Raw genomic sequence first — 20,392 nt, forward strand, 5'->3', positions numbered from 1 at the left:
GTAGCGTATTATCAAGCAAATCTTCTTATCTTTTGCTACAACCTTGTTAGCTGAGGGTGTTGCGGGAGGTCAGGTCGCGGTTTGCTTGAATCCCTTTTTCTAAATTTGATTTAATTCACCAAAAGTTCATACTAGCTGCTAGCTTGCTGCACCAAGCTTTGAAAAAACTTTCCCCCGTTTCGCAATAGCGTGTATCTCAATCGTGCTTAGCCATTCCCGGGTTAAGTTTCAACCATAACGCAGTGAACAGTTTCAACCATAACGCAGTGAAATTTATTGATACTAAAATGAAGGTCTTAAAATGATTATTCCCTTTTTTCTCTCGAACTGAGCAGTTGAGCGGTTGAGTAGAAGTGAACAAGTTTAAAAGTAATCAAAATGACAGAACAAATTGAGTTAAAATATCGACGATTGATTAATGGTCGAACATCACTAGAAAATGAGCTTTCCGTAGTTCACAGTCGCATAACTGAGAGTTTAGAGGGACCAATTCGGAAAACAAAATTAAACGCCTTAATTGAATCTTGCAAGAGTATTCTCGAAAAAGCATTAGCTAAAAAAGATGAACTTGTGATATTAGCTAATAAAACCAATAAACCTAGCAAATTATTAACGGAGTTGGCTGCATGGTGGGACAGGATAGTTAAAGTTAACGATGAAGTAACTGGTAAGGCTCGCGCTCATATGGAATCTAATCAAGCTTCAGAGGTCTGCGTCAGTGAAACTAGTCGATCAAAAGTTTCATCAAAATCGGCAAAATCCGGGTCGAGTAAGCAAAGCTCAATGAAATCATTGACCCCCAGTGAGCGCCGCAAAGAACTGTTCCTAGCGAAGATGAAGCGAGAAGAGTTGGAAAAACAACATGAAGCAACCTTAAGACTGAAACAACAGGAAGCCATCATCGAAGAGCAACAGCATCTGATGGAGATGGAACGAAAACAACAAGAAATTAAATTTGAAATTGACCGTAAAGAGCAAAAATTTCGTTTACGAATCGAAAAAATTCGGCTTGAAATGGAACGATTAAGCAAAGAAAATCGTATTAAAGTAGCTGAAGCAAAAATGGTTGAAACTGAATACCTCGAAGAGTCTGAAATATATCAGCATCTCGAGCTGGCGTCTTCGGTTGATCGTCGTTCTGACAGGGTAAACGATTGGGTTGATCATCCATTAGAACACCAAAAAGGACCCAAGGTAGTTCCATTTTCTTCAAAGTTTGAAAACTGTATAAATATAGAAAGTGGTTCGCATCAACACAAAAATGTGTCCACAGCGGAAGCTTCACCTCGGCGATCGTTGCCGAATCAGACTTTTGATTGTGATCAACAATGTTATCCCTATCAACCAACCGTCTCCTTCAGAGATGGCGATGGAATCACGCACGTGGTATCCACTAATCCTGAGCACGAAACGCAGTCGTTGCTTATTTCCAATAACGCTACACTTCGCGAAAACAATACATCGTCATTTTTTAATCCAGCTGTAACAGCAGCTACCAATACTCCGTTATGCTGTTACTTCTCTGTATCTGATCCTTCGTCTTCCATTCAACACATCCCCGTCAACAACTTTAATAACGATTCCCGAGTTGTTGGAAACATGCCCGCCATCTCCAATCAAAACTCTGGATACACCTCCCATGCCATTGTGTCACAACCACCTGCATATTTAATCTGCAGAAATCAAAACTTGCTATCACATAACGCGTATAGCAACCCTGCGTCAGTGAACAATCCGTTTAGCGGACAGTCTGCTGTTATTAGTCAGCCCAATTTGCCACTAATGTCACCGTGGACACCCGCAGTCGCCCAATGTATCACTGGGGTAACAAATGATGGTAACACGAACCCATCAGTTGGTGTTTTTTCATCCGTAACGCCAATATCTCAGCAAAAATTCCCCCACGTATCAAGTGGAGGTACCGTTTACTATGGGTTTCCCAATCACGACGCTTCGGCTGAAAACACTTACATATATCAGCAGCAACCTTTTGCAGCTGATCCTAGCAACACATTGCCGTCGTTGCAACCAGCTCCCCAACCGCAAGCCGTGACACTGAATGAATTAGTCTAAGCTCTGTCAGTCTCAAAGAAGGATCCCCTTCCAGAATGGCCCAGTACGATGGCAACCCGCTTCAATGGCACGAATGGTTTGGCCAATTTTGCAGTACTGTAGACGCAGCGTCCCTAAACGATGATGTGAAGTTAACTTATTTAGAAACAGTAGTCACGGGAAAAGCTAAGTCAGCCATAGCAGAGTTCGCATACAGTGGAAGAATGTATAAGGATGCTCTGATAACTCTAGAAAGAAAGTTTGGCTAGCCACAAAACGTAATTACGGCCCACCTTGATAAGTTGTCCAGTTTCCCGCAGCTTCGAATGCACAACTCTGAGAACATCCTTAGCTTCTCGATGACCATTTCAAGTCTAGTGGCTGTCTTTAGGTCTCTTGATTATGAAGAAGATTTGAAAAGCATCTCTCTGTTAAATCAAGCTCTTTCAAAAATTCCACTAAGTTTTGTTTCTTCCGTTTTCGACCCCACAGGTCTCGTAGCGCCCTATACCGTAAGAGAGCGATTATTGTTGAAAGAAATCTGGCGCATTCATGGCCAACAATGGGATGATGAGCTACCCGTTGATATCAAGACAAAATTTCTTGCCTGGCACTCTGATTGCCATCTCTAGGAAAAATGAGTGTAAAGCGCAGCTACTTCTCCGCAACAGTTGATTGGGTTGAGTTACACATGTTCGTAGACAGCTCAGAAGAAGTTTTTTGTGCTGTAGCTTTTCTTCGCGCCCGTGTGAAAATTTCACTCGAAACACAAGTTGCCTTTGTCTTTGGAAAAGCAAGAGTCGCGCCCATGAAAGCGCTTTCCATCCCGAAGCTTGAACTACAGGCCGCGTTACTCGCTACCCGCTTGAAGGAAGATGTCATCAAAGCTCTAACCATTCCTGTGTCAAACACGTTCATGTGGACTGACAGCACCACTGTGCTCCAGTGGTTAAACTCAGGTAGTAAGCAACCCACGTTCGTGGCAAACCGGATTGGAGAGATTCTGGAAAGTACGATTGTAGACCAGTGGTTTCACGTTTTAAGTAGAGACAACGCTGCTGATACGGGAACCAGAGGAAGCTTAGCGGAGTCCTTAAAAACAAGCAGCTGGGTGAACGGGTCAAGTCTGCTGAAAATTGGCGAGTGACCTTTCAAGCCGAGCATAGAAATACTTAAGAAAATCCGCCTGGCTGGTCCCGCTTGTGACCTTAATGAAGGTTTACAGCAGGCCTCTAATTTTTCAAACGTTGCACAAAAACAAAAACAACCCATTTTATTTGCATGGGAAGAATTCAGCTCGTTTCGTAAACTCCAGCGAGTGGTTGCCTTTATGCTCAGACTTGGTCCGAAACACCGGCACTACCACACTAAAGTCAAGGAAATAACCGAACCAGTTGAATTAGAAACCGCCAAACAACGACTTTTGTTGATTTCGTAAGTCTTCGTAAGTGTTCGTAAGTGATATTCATTATCACTATCAGCACCAGTTCTTAGACTACCTGCGAGCTGTAATTCACTTAGAGTTCGCAATCTTGAACCTTCGCTCTTTATTAAAGTCTTTTGAAGTCCACTGCCTTATATGTAGGAAGCGCAAAGCCAAAACTGTCACACCTATGATGGCAGTTTCCAGTTGAAAGGCTTGGTTACCGCCAGTCTCCCTTCACAAACTGTGGTGTTGATTATTTTGTACCCTTTTACGTCTCAATAAGGAGGAGTTCTGAAAAACGATGGTGCTTCCTTTTTACATGTATGACCACAAGAGCTGTACATATTGAGATTGTCTCATCCATGGACACGAGTTCGTGTGTAATGGGAATCGAAAGATTCATTGCCCGTCGCGGCACTCCATCAGTCATTTGGTCTGATAACGGCACCAATTTTGTGGGAGCCGAGAAAGAACTCTTAAATTGTATTCAGTCGTGAAACGGACAAGCACCCCCAGAGCTGGCGAAAAAGGGTATTAAGTGGAAATTTAACCCACCGGCAGCCCCGCATCACGGTGGATCTTGGGAACGTCTCGTTCGGTGTTGTAAAAGGGTATTCTACGCAATAATAGGAAGTAGAACGCTCACTTCCGAAGTCCTTGAAACAATTTTCTGTCTTGTAGAACAATCACTGAACGCTCGACCTATAACATCAGCAAGTGCAAGTCCGGATGGTTTCGAGGTGTTAACTCCTAATCATTTTTTGTTAGGCCGAAATGGTCTAGCTTCCCTTCTCTCTCTTTCCAGGAGCACTTCGACCATCGAAAGCAATATATCCGAGCGCAAAGCTACGCCAACGCAATTTGGAGTCGTTGGCTGCGAGATTATGTGCCAGCGCTGAATAAACGCAGTAAGTGGCACTCCTATAGTGACGTTATTTTAAAAACAGGTGATTTAGTGTGGATTGTTGACGAACGCAGCCCAAGGGGACACTACCCTCTGGCTCGTATAAAAAACCTTAATTACGGAAAAGACAACATAGCCCGATCCGCCATAGTTACCACCCGCTCCGGGGAGCTAACTCGACCGGCCGTAAAACTCGCACCCGTTTTCGCTCTTTTGGGCGCGGAAGATGTTCGCGCTTAAATCAATCTTAAACTAATGACGTCATTATAGCGCGAAAGCGAAAAAGCAAAAATTAGATTTTCTTAGACAAAAGGCCTTGAAAACTACTGGTTTGTCCGATTAAGGTCAGTTTGCCATCAAAATGTTTATAGATTTTTGAGATTGTTGGAAACCGTATTGCTAAAAATGTTAACCGAAAAATATTTAACTCATTGTTTCAGATATTACTTATTCTTTATATTATCTGTTAAATTGCCGATAATTTACAGATATTGAAGAAGTTTTTTGTAGGTCTTACAGGATACGAGAGTGCGGCACAATCAGCTCCTAAGTTTCATCCACTGTTCATCTCGTATAAATTGGTTCCAGTTTTTTTTCAATGCCTTTCCAGTTATCCTTTGTTATGTTTTGCTTTGTTTTGTTTCGACTGTGCTCGACTCGACCTATGTTTCCATTTTCGTGACCCCAATTGGGTATGTTTCGATTCTTTCGACCGAAATTGGGTATGTTTTGACTTTGTGCTTGACTTAAAATTGCTTCTCGATCAAAGTGGAAACATAAGTCGAGCACTTCGGCCCGGGAAAAAGCGCTCGACCGTTACCAATCAGGGTGAGAATCAAGTACATGTGTCTAAGTGCAAAAAGAACTGGGCTGAATTTGAACCACCTCCTTTAACGTATTAACGTAACAAAAGCAGAAAAACTTCGAACTCAAGCGGTAAACAAACTACAACGAACGCGTTTGTTTCCCATCCAGCCGTCTGAATGCAAAAAAATCTCAAATGATATTGCACCTCCTTAGAGGAGGGTGGAGGGGGGACTTCATACTCTACATAGTTTTTACCGCTTCAAACTTGCTTGTTTTATGGTCGACTGTTACTATTTTATGTCGCCAAAGACTGGTGTCAAGTTCTCGCTTATACCGGAATAATTCGAGTTTTATTTGTTGTGGCAAATACATCAGTTTTAGAAGATATGAAAAAGAGCTTCCAACTTAATCCTGGGTTCCGGCAAGCAAACAAAAAAAGTGTTCAATGTCATGTCGTTACCAGTTCCTATTTCCAACCCCCATTCAGCATGCCAGTTATCTGTCTGTTTTTCAGGGTTGATTAGGGAAAATCATTTTAACGCCCATATGGGTAGTAAAATATACGTTATTACCTATTTTCCCCGCTATTTTATTGTTATTAGCACGATATATAACTCTTATAAACTCAACTCATTTTCCCTGAAACTGTAATCGCTCAGTTTTAAATTGTAGTTGATTGATTTTCTGGCATCCTGGTGTTTCCAAGATTTCTGTGTTGTCTGAATCTAGTCTGGGACCCCGTGAAAAAAGTTTTCAGCTATCCTTTTTATTCTAATTAACCCGTTGAAATTGATACAGTTTTCAATTTTCAAGGAATCTGTTTGACAGCTGTATTTTGCTACCTTTTGTTATAATTCAATACTCATTTTTCCTCAAAATTTATCTTTCCAAAGACAAACGCAACAGAGTTTCTTTTCCTTACTACCATTTTAGCAAATTAGTGTACCAAAACTATAATTTTTGTTGCTTAACATTTCAAACACAAAAGAAGACCCTTTTAAAAAAATTGCTATCGAAAATCAGCTTCACAGTCTCTACTTTGAAAAAGTCGTTAATTTAAGCCTCAGGAAGAAACTTAAGAAGCATATTTTTGAACACATCATTCAATTAGGCTATCGCGGTTTTACTTTGAAAATGCTGAATGTGAAAATAGCTCTCCTTCTTGTTCTGGCGTTGACTGTGGCTCATCTGATGCACGTGGAGTGTGCGGCGATAGACCTGAGTTTGAGAAGATACTATCTGGGCAGTCACAGACCACAAACAAGAAGCATTTCCCCTTGGGTATGTTTACGATTATATTGAATTCAAAAAGGTATTATGACATTTTCTGAATAAGAATAAAAGCCAGCTTTTGCTAAAAACAGGGGAGGATCTAGGATTTCATCGGGGGAAAGGGGAGGGGGGAAGATTTTCAAAAAGATTCGAATTTTTGTTGACTTTTATTTCAGGTCAATCAAATTGATTTTCTCAGCCCTCCTAACTCATTATAACCTCATTATTAAGACCCCATTTTAACCAAATTTTTGAAAAAACAGGCCAAATAAAGGCGTTTTTAGATACTTTTTGGAAAATTTTGATAAAAAAATTGCGGTTTTTCACCCCCTCCCCCCCTCTTAAATTAGTATATATTGGCGACAAAGGCGCCCATAGAGAAATTTAGGGTCAGTCAGCCAAAATTATGTATTTCAAAATAGTACAAAGAACCCCTTTTGGTCGACAGGATTTTGAGTCCCTGAGTGGGGGGGGGGGGGGGGTGGTCTGCCTCCCTCTAAATTCTCAAATACCTATAAAAAGTATTTGTTCCATCTCTACCTATTTTTTCGCACTTTTGCTTGACATCTTTATAATCAAAATTTCCATCTTCAAATATAACCTCTTGATGCATATTTGTGTTGTTTTAAAAATAGCTTTTATCTCCTGGCAGAGGCCTTTAATCGAACACTCGGAGTACGGGCTATTAGCATGCAGTACGATTAGCATGCGGCAATTATATCTGAAGCGCACTTAACTGTAAGTGACTCTTGAATACATACTGAACATTTTATGAGCAGAGGGAGAAGATTTTGTTATTTGTCAATGCCGCGATTGAAATCAAAGGCGGATTTTGATGAAATCAAAGGGCAAGTATCATAACACTTGATAGCGAAATGGTGAGCTGAATGAGGTGTTGCCCAAGTCAACAATATCTTATAGCAAACCAGTTTTTTTCGACGAGATTTTGGGCCCAATGGCAAAGAAAGTATTTCAGGACAAAGACTAGAGATAACTGTGGTTGAAAAAACAACGCTATTAATAAAATTTCACACTTCCCACTATTAGGATTTTGCACGTCCAGAAAATTGTCTGATAACTGCGACTAGCGTTATTTCGAAGTGTGAAATTGAGGGAATAGCGTTTTTTGCATAGCGAAATTGTGTGACTAGTACAGTGGTGATTTAAATTAACCGGACAAAACGCGTTAAACTTGAAATTTAAAATCCGTTTTTCTCAAATTGGGTTGAGTTTAGGTGAAAACTTATGAAGACAAAACTTGCTTGAAAATTTAGCAGAATTAATATGGTATAATGTGTTTTGCGAAATTCGGGTCCGAAATTTTACCTCAAAAATGGGCCATTTTGGCTTTTCTTAGTTAATAAAAAAATTACGCCGAAAATACCCAGTCGATCACAGACATAATTATATCAAAGTGAGCCCCTTAAGTAGCCCATCAAACTTTATGAAGGGTATTATCTCCGAAAAAATTTTGCATGTTGTTTAAAAATTGTTTGTAAATAAAAAGTTGGTATTTTATATAGTAAAAATGACCTTTTTGTCTATCAAACAAAAATAAATTAACATATACCCTTCATAAAGTTTGTTGGGTTATGTAAGGGGCTCACTTTGATATAATTATATCTGTGATCGACTGGGTGTTTTCGGCGTTATTTTTGATTAACTAAGAAAAACCAAAATGACCATTTTTGAGGTAAAATTTCGGACCCGAATTTCGCAAAACAAATTATACCATATTAAATCTGCTAAAATTTTAAGCAAGTTTTGTCTTCATAAGTTTCACCTAAACTCAGCCCAATTTAAATTTCAAGTTTAACGCGTTTTGTCGGGTTAATTAAAATCAGAACTGTATTTTTGTTGAATGAAAGTGTGTCTAGTTTTTGTTCCGACCTTCGATACGAAAGTAACGGAATATTTGTGCTCGGGTGGGTTTTTTTTCTTCAGACAAATTTCGACTTTTTAACTAGCCTTTTTTGACAGAATTTTTTAATATCATTGAAAAAGTATTGTTGTCTTAACTTAAATATGAAAAGATATTTCACTTGTGATCATTTTTCGTAAAGTTATGAGGGTTTAAAGGTTGCCATTTCGGCCAATTTGGGACAATTAACGCGCGATATATTTCGCGCTATTAACGCGTAAGCGGAGATTTAATCCGACTTAGAAATCGTTCCAAATTGGTTGAAAGAAGCTTATTTGCCATAATTGGTTTGTTTCGATAAACGAAATCTATGCTTTTGTACTTTATATGGCGTGTGGGGTGATGATTTTTATTTAAAAAAAAATTAAATTTAAAAAAAAAATTAAATTTTATTTCGTTTCAATTAATTTTTTAAAGTTATTACTGCTCCATAAACCTTAAAAGGCAGTCGGAACATTCAGGGCTTCGCCCTGATACAAGCAGTCTTGTTTCTCTTTATGAGAAAATGAATATATATATATTTTTGAGTTTCGCTTTAAGTTTTTGTGTTCAGTTCTAAACACAAAAGCCAAAGGTTTCTCATATGAAAAAACCAACAGGTTGGGTGGTAAGAAAGCCAGTGATAAACTGCATTCAACGGGTTGCCATATGAGTAAATGTTAAAGTTTCACAAATAATTGTATCAACAATTTGTATTGTTATTTTTTGAAAGTTAAACATCATTCATCGGTTTGCCATATGAATAAATGTTGCAATTTTGCACATAATTGTATCAACAGTTTGTAGAGCTTTTCTTAAAACAAATCGCGGCCTGATTTTTTGACATAACCTAATCTTATCTTACCATATAAAATAAACTAACAAAAAACTTTCTGGCTTCCACAGAAAAACACACATTCTGCTGTTTGATACTTTTGTGTGAAAAGACTGTGTCCTTGGACTACGCTACAGAGAAAAAATCTATTTATGCATGCAAAAGAAACATTTTCTGACATTTGTTTGTTTCTGCCTGAAAATTTATTAGCGATTTAAAAAAGAGCTAAATATTTTTTCGGGAACTTTGCATTTATCTGGAAAAAAAATCAAAATTCGAATTGTTCTTCCTAGTGATTTTGATGATGTTTTTTTCTGATAAATTTCGAAAACACTGATGCCCCAATCTTCATGTTCCTTCATGCACCTTCAACCATTTTGCTTAAGTAATGGGGTTTGAAAATGGTTAATCCGAGCAGTTTGAGATACTTCAACAAGACTGCTCGTATATCAGGGCACAGCACTCTAGAGTGTTCCGACTGCACTTTAAAGCCAAATTAAATTTTTGTTCGAAAAATTAATCGAAAAACAAAGAAAAAATGTTTTAATGTCCCCCAGGCTTATGTAAAGTAGAAAGGGATGTTTTTAGCGTCTTTTATCGTAATAAATACGATGAAATGACTTAAGTTCAAATTGACTGATTAAAAAAGGCCACCGCAAGCATAAGTACTCCGCCCTTTCTTCGAAAGTCAGAACAATAAAGCAAACAGAGGTCACTCCTACTATATCATACATGCAGACTTGTTCAATTGTTTTCGATTTTCGATTGCAGCTCAGCTTAATGGTTTTCTAAAAAAAAATGACTGCATTTAAAATAATGCTAGCACCCGTCGATAATGATGGAGATTTTTTGACCAAAATTTTACTTTTTTCTCAAAAAATACAGATGTAAATTCCAAGAAAGATTCTCTGAAATGGGCTAAAAGTGATGTGCGGTATGGTGTGAGTTGAAACTGATGAGTATTTTTTCTGTTTCAGGCGAGATACAGAGGGATAACTGAAGAAAAGAAAGCAGACAAAGGATACGGATTGATGTGAACAAAACCAACTGATGTATCCTTCATCCGATCGATTGTTCTCAGTTCATTCATTTTACAGAAATACCGTAAAATCATGACAACTGAAATTCAAAAGTTGAAATCTTAAAAACATTTTATTTACCAGAATAAGTGGAAACATTAAGCAAAAATGGAGATACTAAGCAAGACAGTGGTATACTATTTTATAGGGCAATATTCCGCTGTATAGGTGTTTTCCGCTGTACATGGATTGCTGATATTTACTTGACAACAACAGTAGCTCAATAAACAGTCAAAACGTGTTCAAAATTTTGTTTGAAAACATCAGAAATATTACAACCCCCTAAACAGGAGTGGAAAGGATTGCGTTTATGTTTCCGACACTTTTCGACCCCATCAAAAAAACTTGTTATATCAAGAGTGGTGTCAAACTGAAATCCTTATGGTCGTGATTCATAATCCAACAAATAGTTAGAAAACTAGACAAGACTGCTCGTATCAGGGCGAAGCCATGAAAGTTCCGACTGCCTCTTAAGGTCTATGGAGCAGTACTTACATGAAAAAATTAAATGCGATAAATGAAAAATTATTATTTTTTTTAATTTGAGTTTTGAATTCATACCCCCACACGCCATATAAAGCACAAAGTGATAGATTTTGCTCCTAGTAACAAATCAAATATGGCAAATAAGCTTCCTTCAAACATTTTGGAACGATTTCTAAGACGGATTAAATCTCCGCTTACGCGTTAATAGCGCGAAATATATCGCGTGTTAATTGTCCCAAATTGGTCAAAATGGCAATCTTAAAATCCCCATAATTTCACGAAAAATAATCACAGGTAAACTATTTTTTCAAATTTAAGCTCAAGACAACAATAAATTTTGAATGATATAAAAATCCCGTCAAAAATGGCTAGTTAAAAAGTCGAAATTTGTCTGAAGAAAGAAACCCACCCCGAGCAAAAATATTCCGTTTCTTTCGTTACGAAAGTCGGAACAAAAACATTTTCTATTTTCAGTCTAAATTTGACAAAAGTTGATTAGAATCTGACCAAAAGCTTTGCTATATGTATATATGTATTATAGAAATTGTTATCTACACTTCTACAGTTTTCAGCTCAATCAATGGCTTCGTGCGAAAAGATTTACTCATAAACTTAAATAAAAAAAGATAGAAAACAATTTTTCCTTCTAAGTTGTATCCTCAGTGTTTGACCTTTTTCCCAGTTTTTTTTTTGTCAGCAGAAAACGTTTTTGCTAGTTCCACAGCAATCGATTCTTTTCGATGTTTGGGCATTGTCTGGTTAATTACTTCTGAAGAAAGTAATTTTCCGACTTTTGAAAAAAGTGACAAAATAATTGTGTTTGAGTTTTTTTTCTCCAGACAACTTTCATTTTTTTATTTTGCATTTTTGATGGAATTTTTTGTCAACCGAAAGATATGTTTGTTCTGAATCAAATTCAAAAATTTATTCCATCTGTGACTATTTTTCGTAAAGTTATGGTGACTTAAACGTTGCCAATTCGGTCAATATTGGACCATTAACGTTTGATACTTTTCGTGCTATTAATGCGTAACTTAATCCGTCACAGAAATAGTTCCAAATTGAATTGACGAATCCTAATAATTGGTCTAATTGATGCTTTGCTATATGCGAAACATATCACTTTGTTTTTAAAGAAGCGTGTGTGGGGGATAGTTTTGAAAAGCAAATCTCAAAACAATCAATTTTTTAACCAAATTTCATTGAGTGATTATTAAAAGCAAACACTATTTTACAGAGCTTAAGAGGCAATCGGAACATTCAAGGCGTCGCCCTGATTCGTGCAGTCTTTGTTATCTTAATTTATATGTAGATTTCAGAAGAATTTAAAACAGAATAACTCCCTTAACAATAATTTTTTTCGAGAAGCCTATCAATAGATTAGGCTAGTGTTTTCATACTTTATTCAGTTCAACAATAATTTTTGTTTAATAAAAAAATTCGTCAGAAATGCACATTAAAAAGTCAAAGATTGTCTGGAGAAAAAACCTACCCTCAGATTGTAATTTTTGTACTTAAATTACCAGTTAGCAATCATAATCATTGTTTAGTTTTGAATTATAAAATTTTTCGGAAAGAAAAAGAAGCACTTAAACCATTTTGCTCAAATTCAGAAATTTATCGTAAGTGTGAAACTTGGTAAAAGAGCACCGGTACCCAAGGGATTTTCTGTGCAAGATTTGAACTGCTTTATTTCTTACATAAGTTGATTCTCAGACCTGAAATTATTTATATTCAGATCATGATAAGAATTACAAATTTCAGATCTGAAATTTGGACCTGAAATGGAAAGTTTCAGATCTGAAATAGCCTTGAAAAACAAAGTTTTAGATCTGAAGTATAACCTGAAAAATCCTTTGTTAAATTATAATTTATGCATTTCGAGCAAAACATGGAGTTTTTAATTTTTGATGTTTCTGCAATACACAATTATTGCAGAAACACACAAGTATTTCTTACATAAGTTGATTCTCAGACTTGAAATTCTTTATTTCAGATCATGATAAGAATTACAAATTTCAGATCTGAAATTTGGATCTGAAATGGAAAATTTCAGATCTGAAATAGCCTTGAAAAACAAAATTTTAGATCTGAAGTTTGATCTGAAAAATCATTTGTTAAATTATAATTTATGAATTTCGAGCAAAACATGGAGTTTTCATTTTTTGATGTTTCTGCAATACACAATTATTGCAGAAACACACAATTATTTCTCACAAAAGTTGATTCTCAGACTTGAAATTCTTTATATTAAGATCACGATAAGAATTACAAATTTCAGATCTGAAATTTGGACTTGAAATGGAAAGTTTCAGATCTGAAATAGCCTTGAAAAACAAAGTTTTAGATCTGAAGTATAACCTGAAAAATCCTTTGTTAAATTATAATTTATGCATTTCGAGCAAAACATGGAGTTTTTAATCATTGATGTTTCTGCAATACACAATTATTGCAGAAACACACAATTATTTCTCACAAAATTTGATTCTCAGACCTGAAATTCTTTATATTCAGATCATGATAAAAATTACAAATTTCAGATCTGAAATTTGGATCTGAAATGGAAAATTTCAGATCTGAAATAGCCTTGAAAAACAAAATTTTAGATCTGAAGTTTGATCTGAAAAATCATTTGTTAAATTATAATTTATGAATTTCGAGCAAAACATGGAGTTTTCATTTTTTGATGTTTCTGCAATACACAATTATTGCAGAAACACACAATTAGTTCTCACAAAAGTTGATTCTCAGACTTGAAATTCTTTATATTAAGATCATGATAAGAATTACAAATGTCAGATTTGAAATTTGGATCTGAAATGGAAAATTTCAGATCTGAAATAGCCTCGAAAAACAAAACTTTAGATCTGAAGTATCCCCTGAGAAATCCTTTGTTAAATTAAAAATTTATGCATTTCGAGCAAAACATGGAGTTTTTGTTATTTGGTGTTTCTGCAATACACAATTATTGCAGAAACACACAATTATTTCTTACATAAGTTGATTCTCAGACCTGAAATTCTTTATATTCAGATCTTGATAAGAATTACAAATTTCAGATCTGAAATTTGGATCTGAAATGGAAAATTTCAGATCTGAAATAGCCTCGAAAAGCAAAACTTTAGTTCTGAAGTATCCCCTGAGAAATCCTTTGTTAAATTAAAAATTTATGCATTTCGAGCAAAACATGGAGTTTTTGTTTTTTGGTGTTTCTGCAATACACAATTATTGCAGAAACACACAATTATTTCTTACATAAGTTGATTCTCAGACCTGAAATTCTTTATATTCAGATCTTGATAAGAATTACAAATTTCAGATCTGAAATTTGGATCTGAAATGGAAAATTTCAGATCTGAAATAGCCTTGAAAAACAAAATTTTAGATCTGAAGTTTGATCTGAGAAATCCTTTGTTAAATTAAAATTTATGCATTTCGAATAAAACATGGAGTTTTTGTTTTTTGATGTTTCTGCAACAGACAATTATTGCAGAAACACACAATTATTTCTTACATAAGTTGATTCTCAGACCTGAAATTCTTTATATTCAGATCATGATAAGAATTACAAATTTCAGATCTGAAATTTGGATCTGAAATGGAAAATTTCAGATCTGAAATAGCCTTGAAAAACAAAATTTTAGATCTGAAGTTTGATCTGAAAAATCCTTTGTTAAATTTTAATTTATGCATTTCGAGCAAAACATGGAGTTTTTAATTTTTGATGTTTCTGCAATACACAATTATTGCAGAAACATACAATTATTTCTTACATAAGTTGATTCTCAGACCTGAAATTCTTTATATTCAGATCATGATAAAAATTACAAATTTCAGATCTGAAATAGCCTTGAAAAACAAATTTTTAGATCTGAAGTTTGATCTGAAAAATCATTTGTTAAATTGAAATTTATGAATTTCGAGCAAAACATGGAGTTTTTATTTTTTGATGTTTCTGCAATACACAATAATTGCAGAAAGATACAATTAATTCTTATATAAGTTGATTCTCAGACCTGAAATTCTTTATATTCAGATCTTGATAAGAATTACAAATTTCAGATCTGAAATTTGGATCTGAAATGGAAAATTTCAGATCTGAAATAGCCTTGAAAAACAAAATTTTAGATCTGAAGTTCGATCTGAAAAATCCTTTGTTAAATTATATTTTATGCATTTCGAGCGAAACATGGAGTTTTTAATTTTTGATGTTTCTGCGATACACAATAATTGCAGAAAGACACAATTAATTCTTATATAAGTTAATTCTCAGACCTGAAATTCTTTATATTCAGATCTTGATGAGAATTACAAATTTCAGATCTGAAGTATGGATCTGAAATGGAAAATTTCAGATCCGAAATAGCCTTGAAAAACAAAATTTTAGATCTGAAGTTCGATCTGAAAAATCCTTTGTTAAATTATATTTTATGCATTTCGAGCAAAACATGGAGTTTTTAATTTTTGATGTTTCTGCAATACACAATTATTGCAGAAACACACAATTATTTCTTACATAAGTTGATTCTCAGACCTGAAATTTTTTATATTCAGATTCCTGATAAGAATTACAAATTTCAGATCTGAAATTTGGATTTGAAATGGAAAATTTCAGATCTGAAATAGCCTTGAAAAACAAAACTTTAGATCTGAAGTATCCCCTGAGAAATCCTTTGTTAAATTAAAACTTTTGCATTTCGAGCAAAACATGGAGTTTTTGTTTTTTGATGTTTCTGCAATACACAATAATTGCAGAAAGACACAATTTAATTCTTATATAAGTTGATTCTCAGACCTGAAATTCTTTATATTCAGATCTTGATAAGAATTACAAATTTCAGATCTGAAATTTGGATCTGAAATGGAAAATTTCAGATCTGAAATAGCCTTGAAAAACAAAATTTTAGATCTGAAGTTCGATCTGAAAAATCCTTTGTTAAATTATATTTTATGCATTTCCAGCAAAACATGGAGTTTTTAATTTTTGATGTTTCTGCAATACACAATTATTGCAGAAACACACAATTATTTCTTACATAAGTTGATTCTCAGACCTGAAATTCTTTATATTCAGATTCCTGATAAGAATTACAAATTTCAGATCTGAAATTTGGATTTGAAATGGAAAATTTCAGATCTGAAATAGCCTTGAAAAACAAAACTTTAGATCTGAAGTATCCCCTGAGAAATCCTTTGTTAAATTAAAACTTTTGCATTTCGAGCAAAACATGGAGTTTTTGTTTTTTGATGTTTCTGCAATACACAATTATTGAAGAAACACACAATTGTTTCTTACATAATTTGATTCTCAGACCTGAAATTCTTTATATTCAGATCTTGATAAGAATTACAAATTTCAGATCTGAAATTTTGATCTAAAATGGAAAATTTCAGATCTGAAATAGCCTTGAAAAACAAAATTTTAGATCTGAAGTTTGATCTGAGAAATCCTTTGTTAAATTAAAATTTATGCATTTCGAGTAAAACATGGAGTTTTTGTTTTTTGATGTTTCTGCAATAGACAATTATTGCAGAAACACACAATTATTTCTTACATAAGTTGATTCTTAGACCTGAAATTCTTTATATTCAGATCTTGATAAGAATTACAAATTTCAAGTCTGAAATTTGGATCTGAAATGGAAAATTTCAGATTTGAAATAGCCTTGAAAAACAAAATTTTAGATCTGAAGTTCGATCTGAAAAATCCTTTGTTAAATTATATTTTATGCATTTCCAGCAAAACATGGAGTTTTTAATTTTTGATGTTTCTGCAATACACAATTATTGCAGAAACACACAATTATTTCTTACATAAGTTGATTCTCAGACCTGAAATTCTTTATATTCAGATTCCTGATAAGAATTACAAATTTCAGATCTGAAATTTGGATTTGAAATGGAAAATTTCAGATCTGAAATAGCCTTGAAAAACAAAACTTTAGATCTGAAGTATCCCCTGAGAAATCCTTTGTTAAATTAAAACTTTTGCATTTCGAGAAAAACATGGAGTTTTTGTTTTTTGATGTTTCTGCAATACACAATTATTGAAGAAACACACAATTGTTTCTTACATAATTTGATTCTCAGACCTGAAATTCTTTATATTCAGATCTTGATAAGAATTACAAATTTCAGATCTGAAATTTTGATCTAAAATGGAAAATTTCAGATCTGAAATAGCCTTGAAAAACAAAATTTTAGATCTGAAGTTTGATCTGAGAAATCCTTTGTTAAATTAAAATTTATGCATTTCGAGTAAAACATGGAGTTTTTGTTTTTTGATGTTTCTGCAATAGACAATTATTGCAGAAACACACAATTATTTCTTACATAAGTTGATTCTTAGACCTGAAATTCTTTATATTCAGATCTTGATAAGAATTACAAATTTCAAGTCTGAAATTTGGATCTGAAATGGAAAATTTCAGATTTGAAATAGCCTTGAAAAACAAAATTTTAGATCTGAAGTTTGATCTGAAAAATCATTTGTTAAATTATAATTTATGAATTTCGAGCAAAACATGGAGTTTTTATTTTTTGATGTTTCTGCAATACACACTTATTGCAGAAACACACAATTATTTCTTACATAAGTTGATTCTCAGACCTGAAATTTTTTATATTCAGATCTTGATAAGAATTACAAATTTCAAGTCTGAAATTTGGATCTGAAATGGAAAATTTCAGATCTAAAATAGCCTTGAAAAACAAAATTTTAGATCTGAAGTTTGATCTGAAAAATCATTTGTTAAATTATAATTTATGAATTTCGAGCAAAACATGGAGTTTTTATTTTTTGATGTTTCTGCAATACACACTTATTGCAGAAACACACAATTAATTCTTACATAAGTTGATTCTCAGACCTGAAATTTTTTATATTCAGATCTTGATAAGAATTACAAATTTCAAGTCTGAAATTTGGATCTGAAATGGAAAATTTCAGATCTAAAATAGCCTTGAAAAACAAAATTTTAGATCTGAAGTTTGATCTGAGAAATCCTTCGTTAAGTTAAAATTTATGCATTTCGAGTAAAACATGGAGTTTTTGTTTTTTGATGTTTCTGCAATACACAATTATTGCAGAAACATACAATTATTTCTTACAGAAGTTGATTCTCAGACCTGAAATTCTTTATATTCAGATCATGATAAGAATTACAAATTTCAGATCTGAAATTTGGATCTGAAATGGAAAATTTCAGATCTGAAATAGCCTTGAATAACAAAATTTTAGATCTGAAGTTTGATCTGAGAAATCCTTCGTTAAGTTAAAATTTATGCATTTCGAGTAAAACATGGAGTTTTTGTTTTTTGATGTTTCTGCAATAGACAATTGTTGCAGAAACACACAATTATTTCTTACATAAGTTGATTCTTAGACCTGAAATTTTTTATATTCAGATCTTGATAAGAATTACAAATTTCAGATCTGAAAATTGGATCTGAAATGGAAAATTTCAGATCTGAAATAGCCTTGAAAAACAAAATTTTAGATCTGAAGTTCGATCTGAAAAATCCTTTGTTAAATTATATTTTATGCATTTCGAGCAAAACATGGAGTTTTTAATTTTTGATGTTTCTGCAATACACAATTATTGCAGAAACACACAATTATTTCTTACATAAGTTGATTCTCAGACCTGAAATTCTTTATATTCAGATTCCTGATAAGAATTACAAATTTCAGATCTGAAATTTGGATTTGAAATGGAAAATTTCAGATCTGAAATAGCCTTGAAAAACAAAACTTTAGATCTGAAGTATCCCCTGAGAAATCCTTTGTTAAATTAAAACTTTTGCATTTCGAGCAAAACATGGAGTTTTTGTTTTTTGATGTTTCTGCAATACACAATTATTGAAGAAACACACAATTGTTTCTTACATAATTTGATTCTCAGACCTGAAATTCTTTATATTCAGATCTTGATAAGAATTACAAATTTCAGATCTGAAATTTTGATCTAAAATGGAAAATTTCAGATCTGAAATAGCCTTGAAAAACAAAATTTTAGATCTGAAGTTTGATCTGAGAAATCCTTTGTTAAATTAAAATTTATGCATTTCGAGTAAAACATGGAGTTTTTGTTTTTTGATGTTTCTGCAATAGACAATTATTGCAGAAACACACAATTATTTCTTACATAAGTTGATTCTTAGACCTGAAATTCTTTATATTCAGATCTTGATAAGAATTACAAATTTCAAGTCTGAAATTTGGATCTGAAATGGAAAATTTCAGATTTGAAATAGCCTTGAAAAACAAAATTTTAGATCTGAAGTTTGATCTGAAAAATCATTTGTTAAATTATAATTTATGAATTTCGAGCAAAACATGGAGTTTTTATTTTTTGATGTTTCTGCAATACACACTTATTGCAGAAACACACAATTATTTCTTACATAAGTTGATTCTCAGACCTGAAATTCTTTATATTCAGATCTTGATAAGAAATACAAATTTCAAGTCTGAAATTTGGATCTGAAATGGAAAATTTCAGATCTAAAATAGCCTTGAAAAACAAAATTTTAGATCTGAAGTTTGATCTGAGAAATCCTTCGTTAAGTTAAAATTTATGCATTTCGAGTAAAACATGGAGTTTTTGTTTTTTGATGTTTCTGCAATACACAATTATTGCAGAAACATACAATTATTTCTTACATAAGTTGATTCTCAGACCTGAAATTCTTTATATTCAGATCATGATAAGAATTACAAAGTTCAGATCTGAAAATTGGATCTGAAATGGAAAATTTCAGATCTGAAATAGCCTTGAATAACAAAATTTTAGATCTGAAGTTTGATCTGAGAAATCCTTCGTTAAGTTAAAATTTATGCATTTCGAGTAAAACATGGAGTTTTTGTTTTTTGATGTTTCTGCAATAGACAATTATTGCAGAAACACACAATTATTTCTTACATAAGTTGATTCTTAGACCTGAAATTTTTTATTTCAGATCATGATAAGAATTACAAATTTCAGATCTGAAATTTGGATCTGTAATGGCAAATTTCAGATCTGACATAGCCTTTAAAAATAAAACTTTAGATCTGAAGTATCCCCTGAGAAATCATTTGTTAAATTAACATTTATGCATTTCGAGCAAAATATGGAGTTTTTGTTTTTTGATGTTTCTGCAATACACAATTATTGCAGAAACACACAACTATTTCTTACATAAGTTGATTTTCAGACCTGAAATTCTTTATATTCAGATCTTGATAAGAATTACAAATTTCAAGTCTGAAATTTGGATCTGAAATGGAAAATTTCAGATCTAAAATAGCCTTGAAAATCAAAATTTTAGATCTGAAGTTTGATCTGAGAAATCCTTCGTTAAGTTAAAATTTATGCATTTCGAGTAAAACATGGAGTTTTTGTTATTTGGTGTTTCTGCAATACACAATTATTGCAGAAACACACAATTATTTCTTACATAAGTTGATTCTCAGACCTGAAATTCTTTATATTCAGATCTTGATAAGAATTACAAATTTCAGATCTGAAATTTGGATCTGAAATGGAAAATTTCAGATCTGAAATAGCCTTGAAAAACAAAATTTTAGATCTGAAGTTCGATCTGAAAAATCCTTTGTTAAATTAAAATTTATGCATTTCGAGTAAAA

At 33.4% G+C, this 20,392-nt stretch overlaps 2 protein-coding genes across 2 annotated transcripts in view; one reads left to right on the forward strand and one right to left on the reverse strand.

Annotated features, from left to right (window-relative positions):
- LOC134848456 (RNA-binding protein 25-like) overlaps positions 1-20,392 on the reverse strand; it is a 259,318-nt gene that overhangs the window by 156,728 nt on the left and 82,198 nt on the right. The gene's annotated exons all lie outside the window — the stretch shown is intronic.
- Positions 2,861-3,199, forward strand: LOC134848803 (uncharacterized). The gene has a single exon (XM_063866314.1). The coding sequence runs from the start codon at positions 2,861-2,863 to the stop codon at positions 3,197-3,199; it is 339 nt and encodes a 112-aa protein (XP_063722384.1).

This window comes from Symsagittifera roscoffensis, chromosome 6 (assembly GCF_963678635.1).
Source record: "Symsagittifera roscoffensis chromosome 6, txSymRosc1.1, whole genome shotgun sequence".
Taxonomy (NCBI): Eukaryota; Metazoa; Xenacoelomorpha; order Acoela; family Convolutidae; genus Symsagittifera; species Symsagittifera roscoffensis.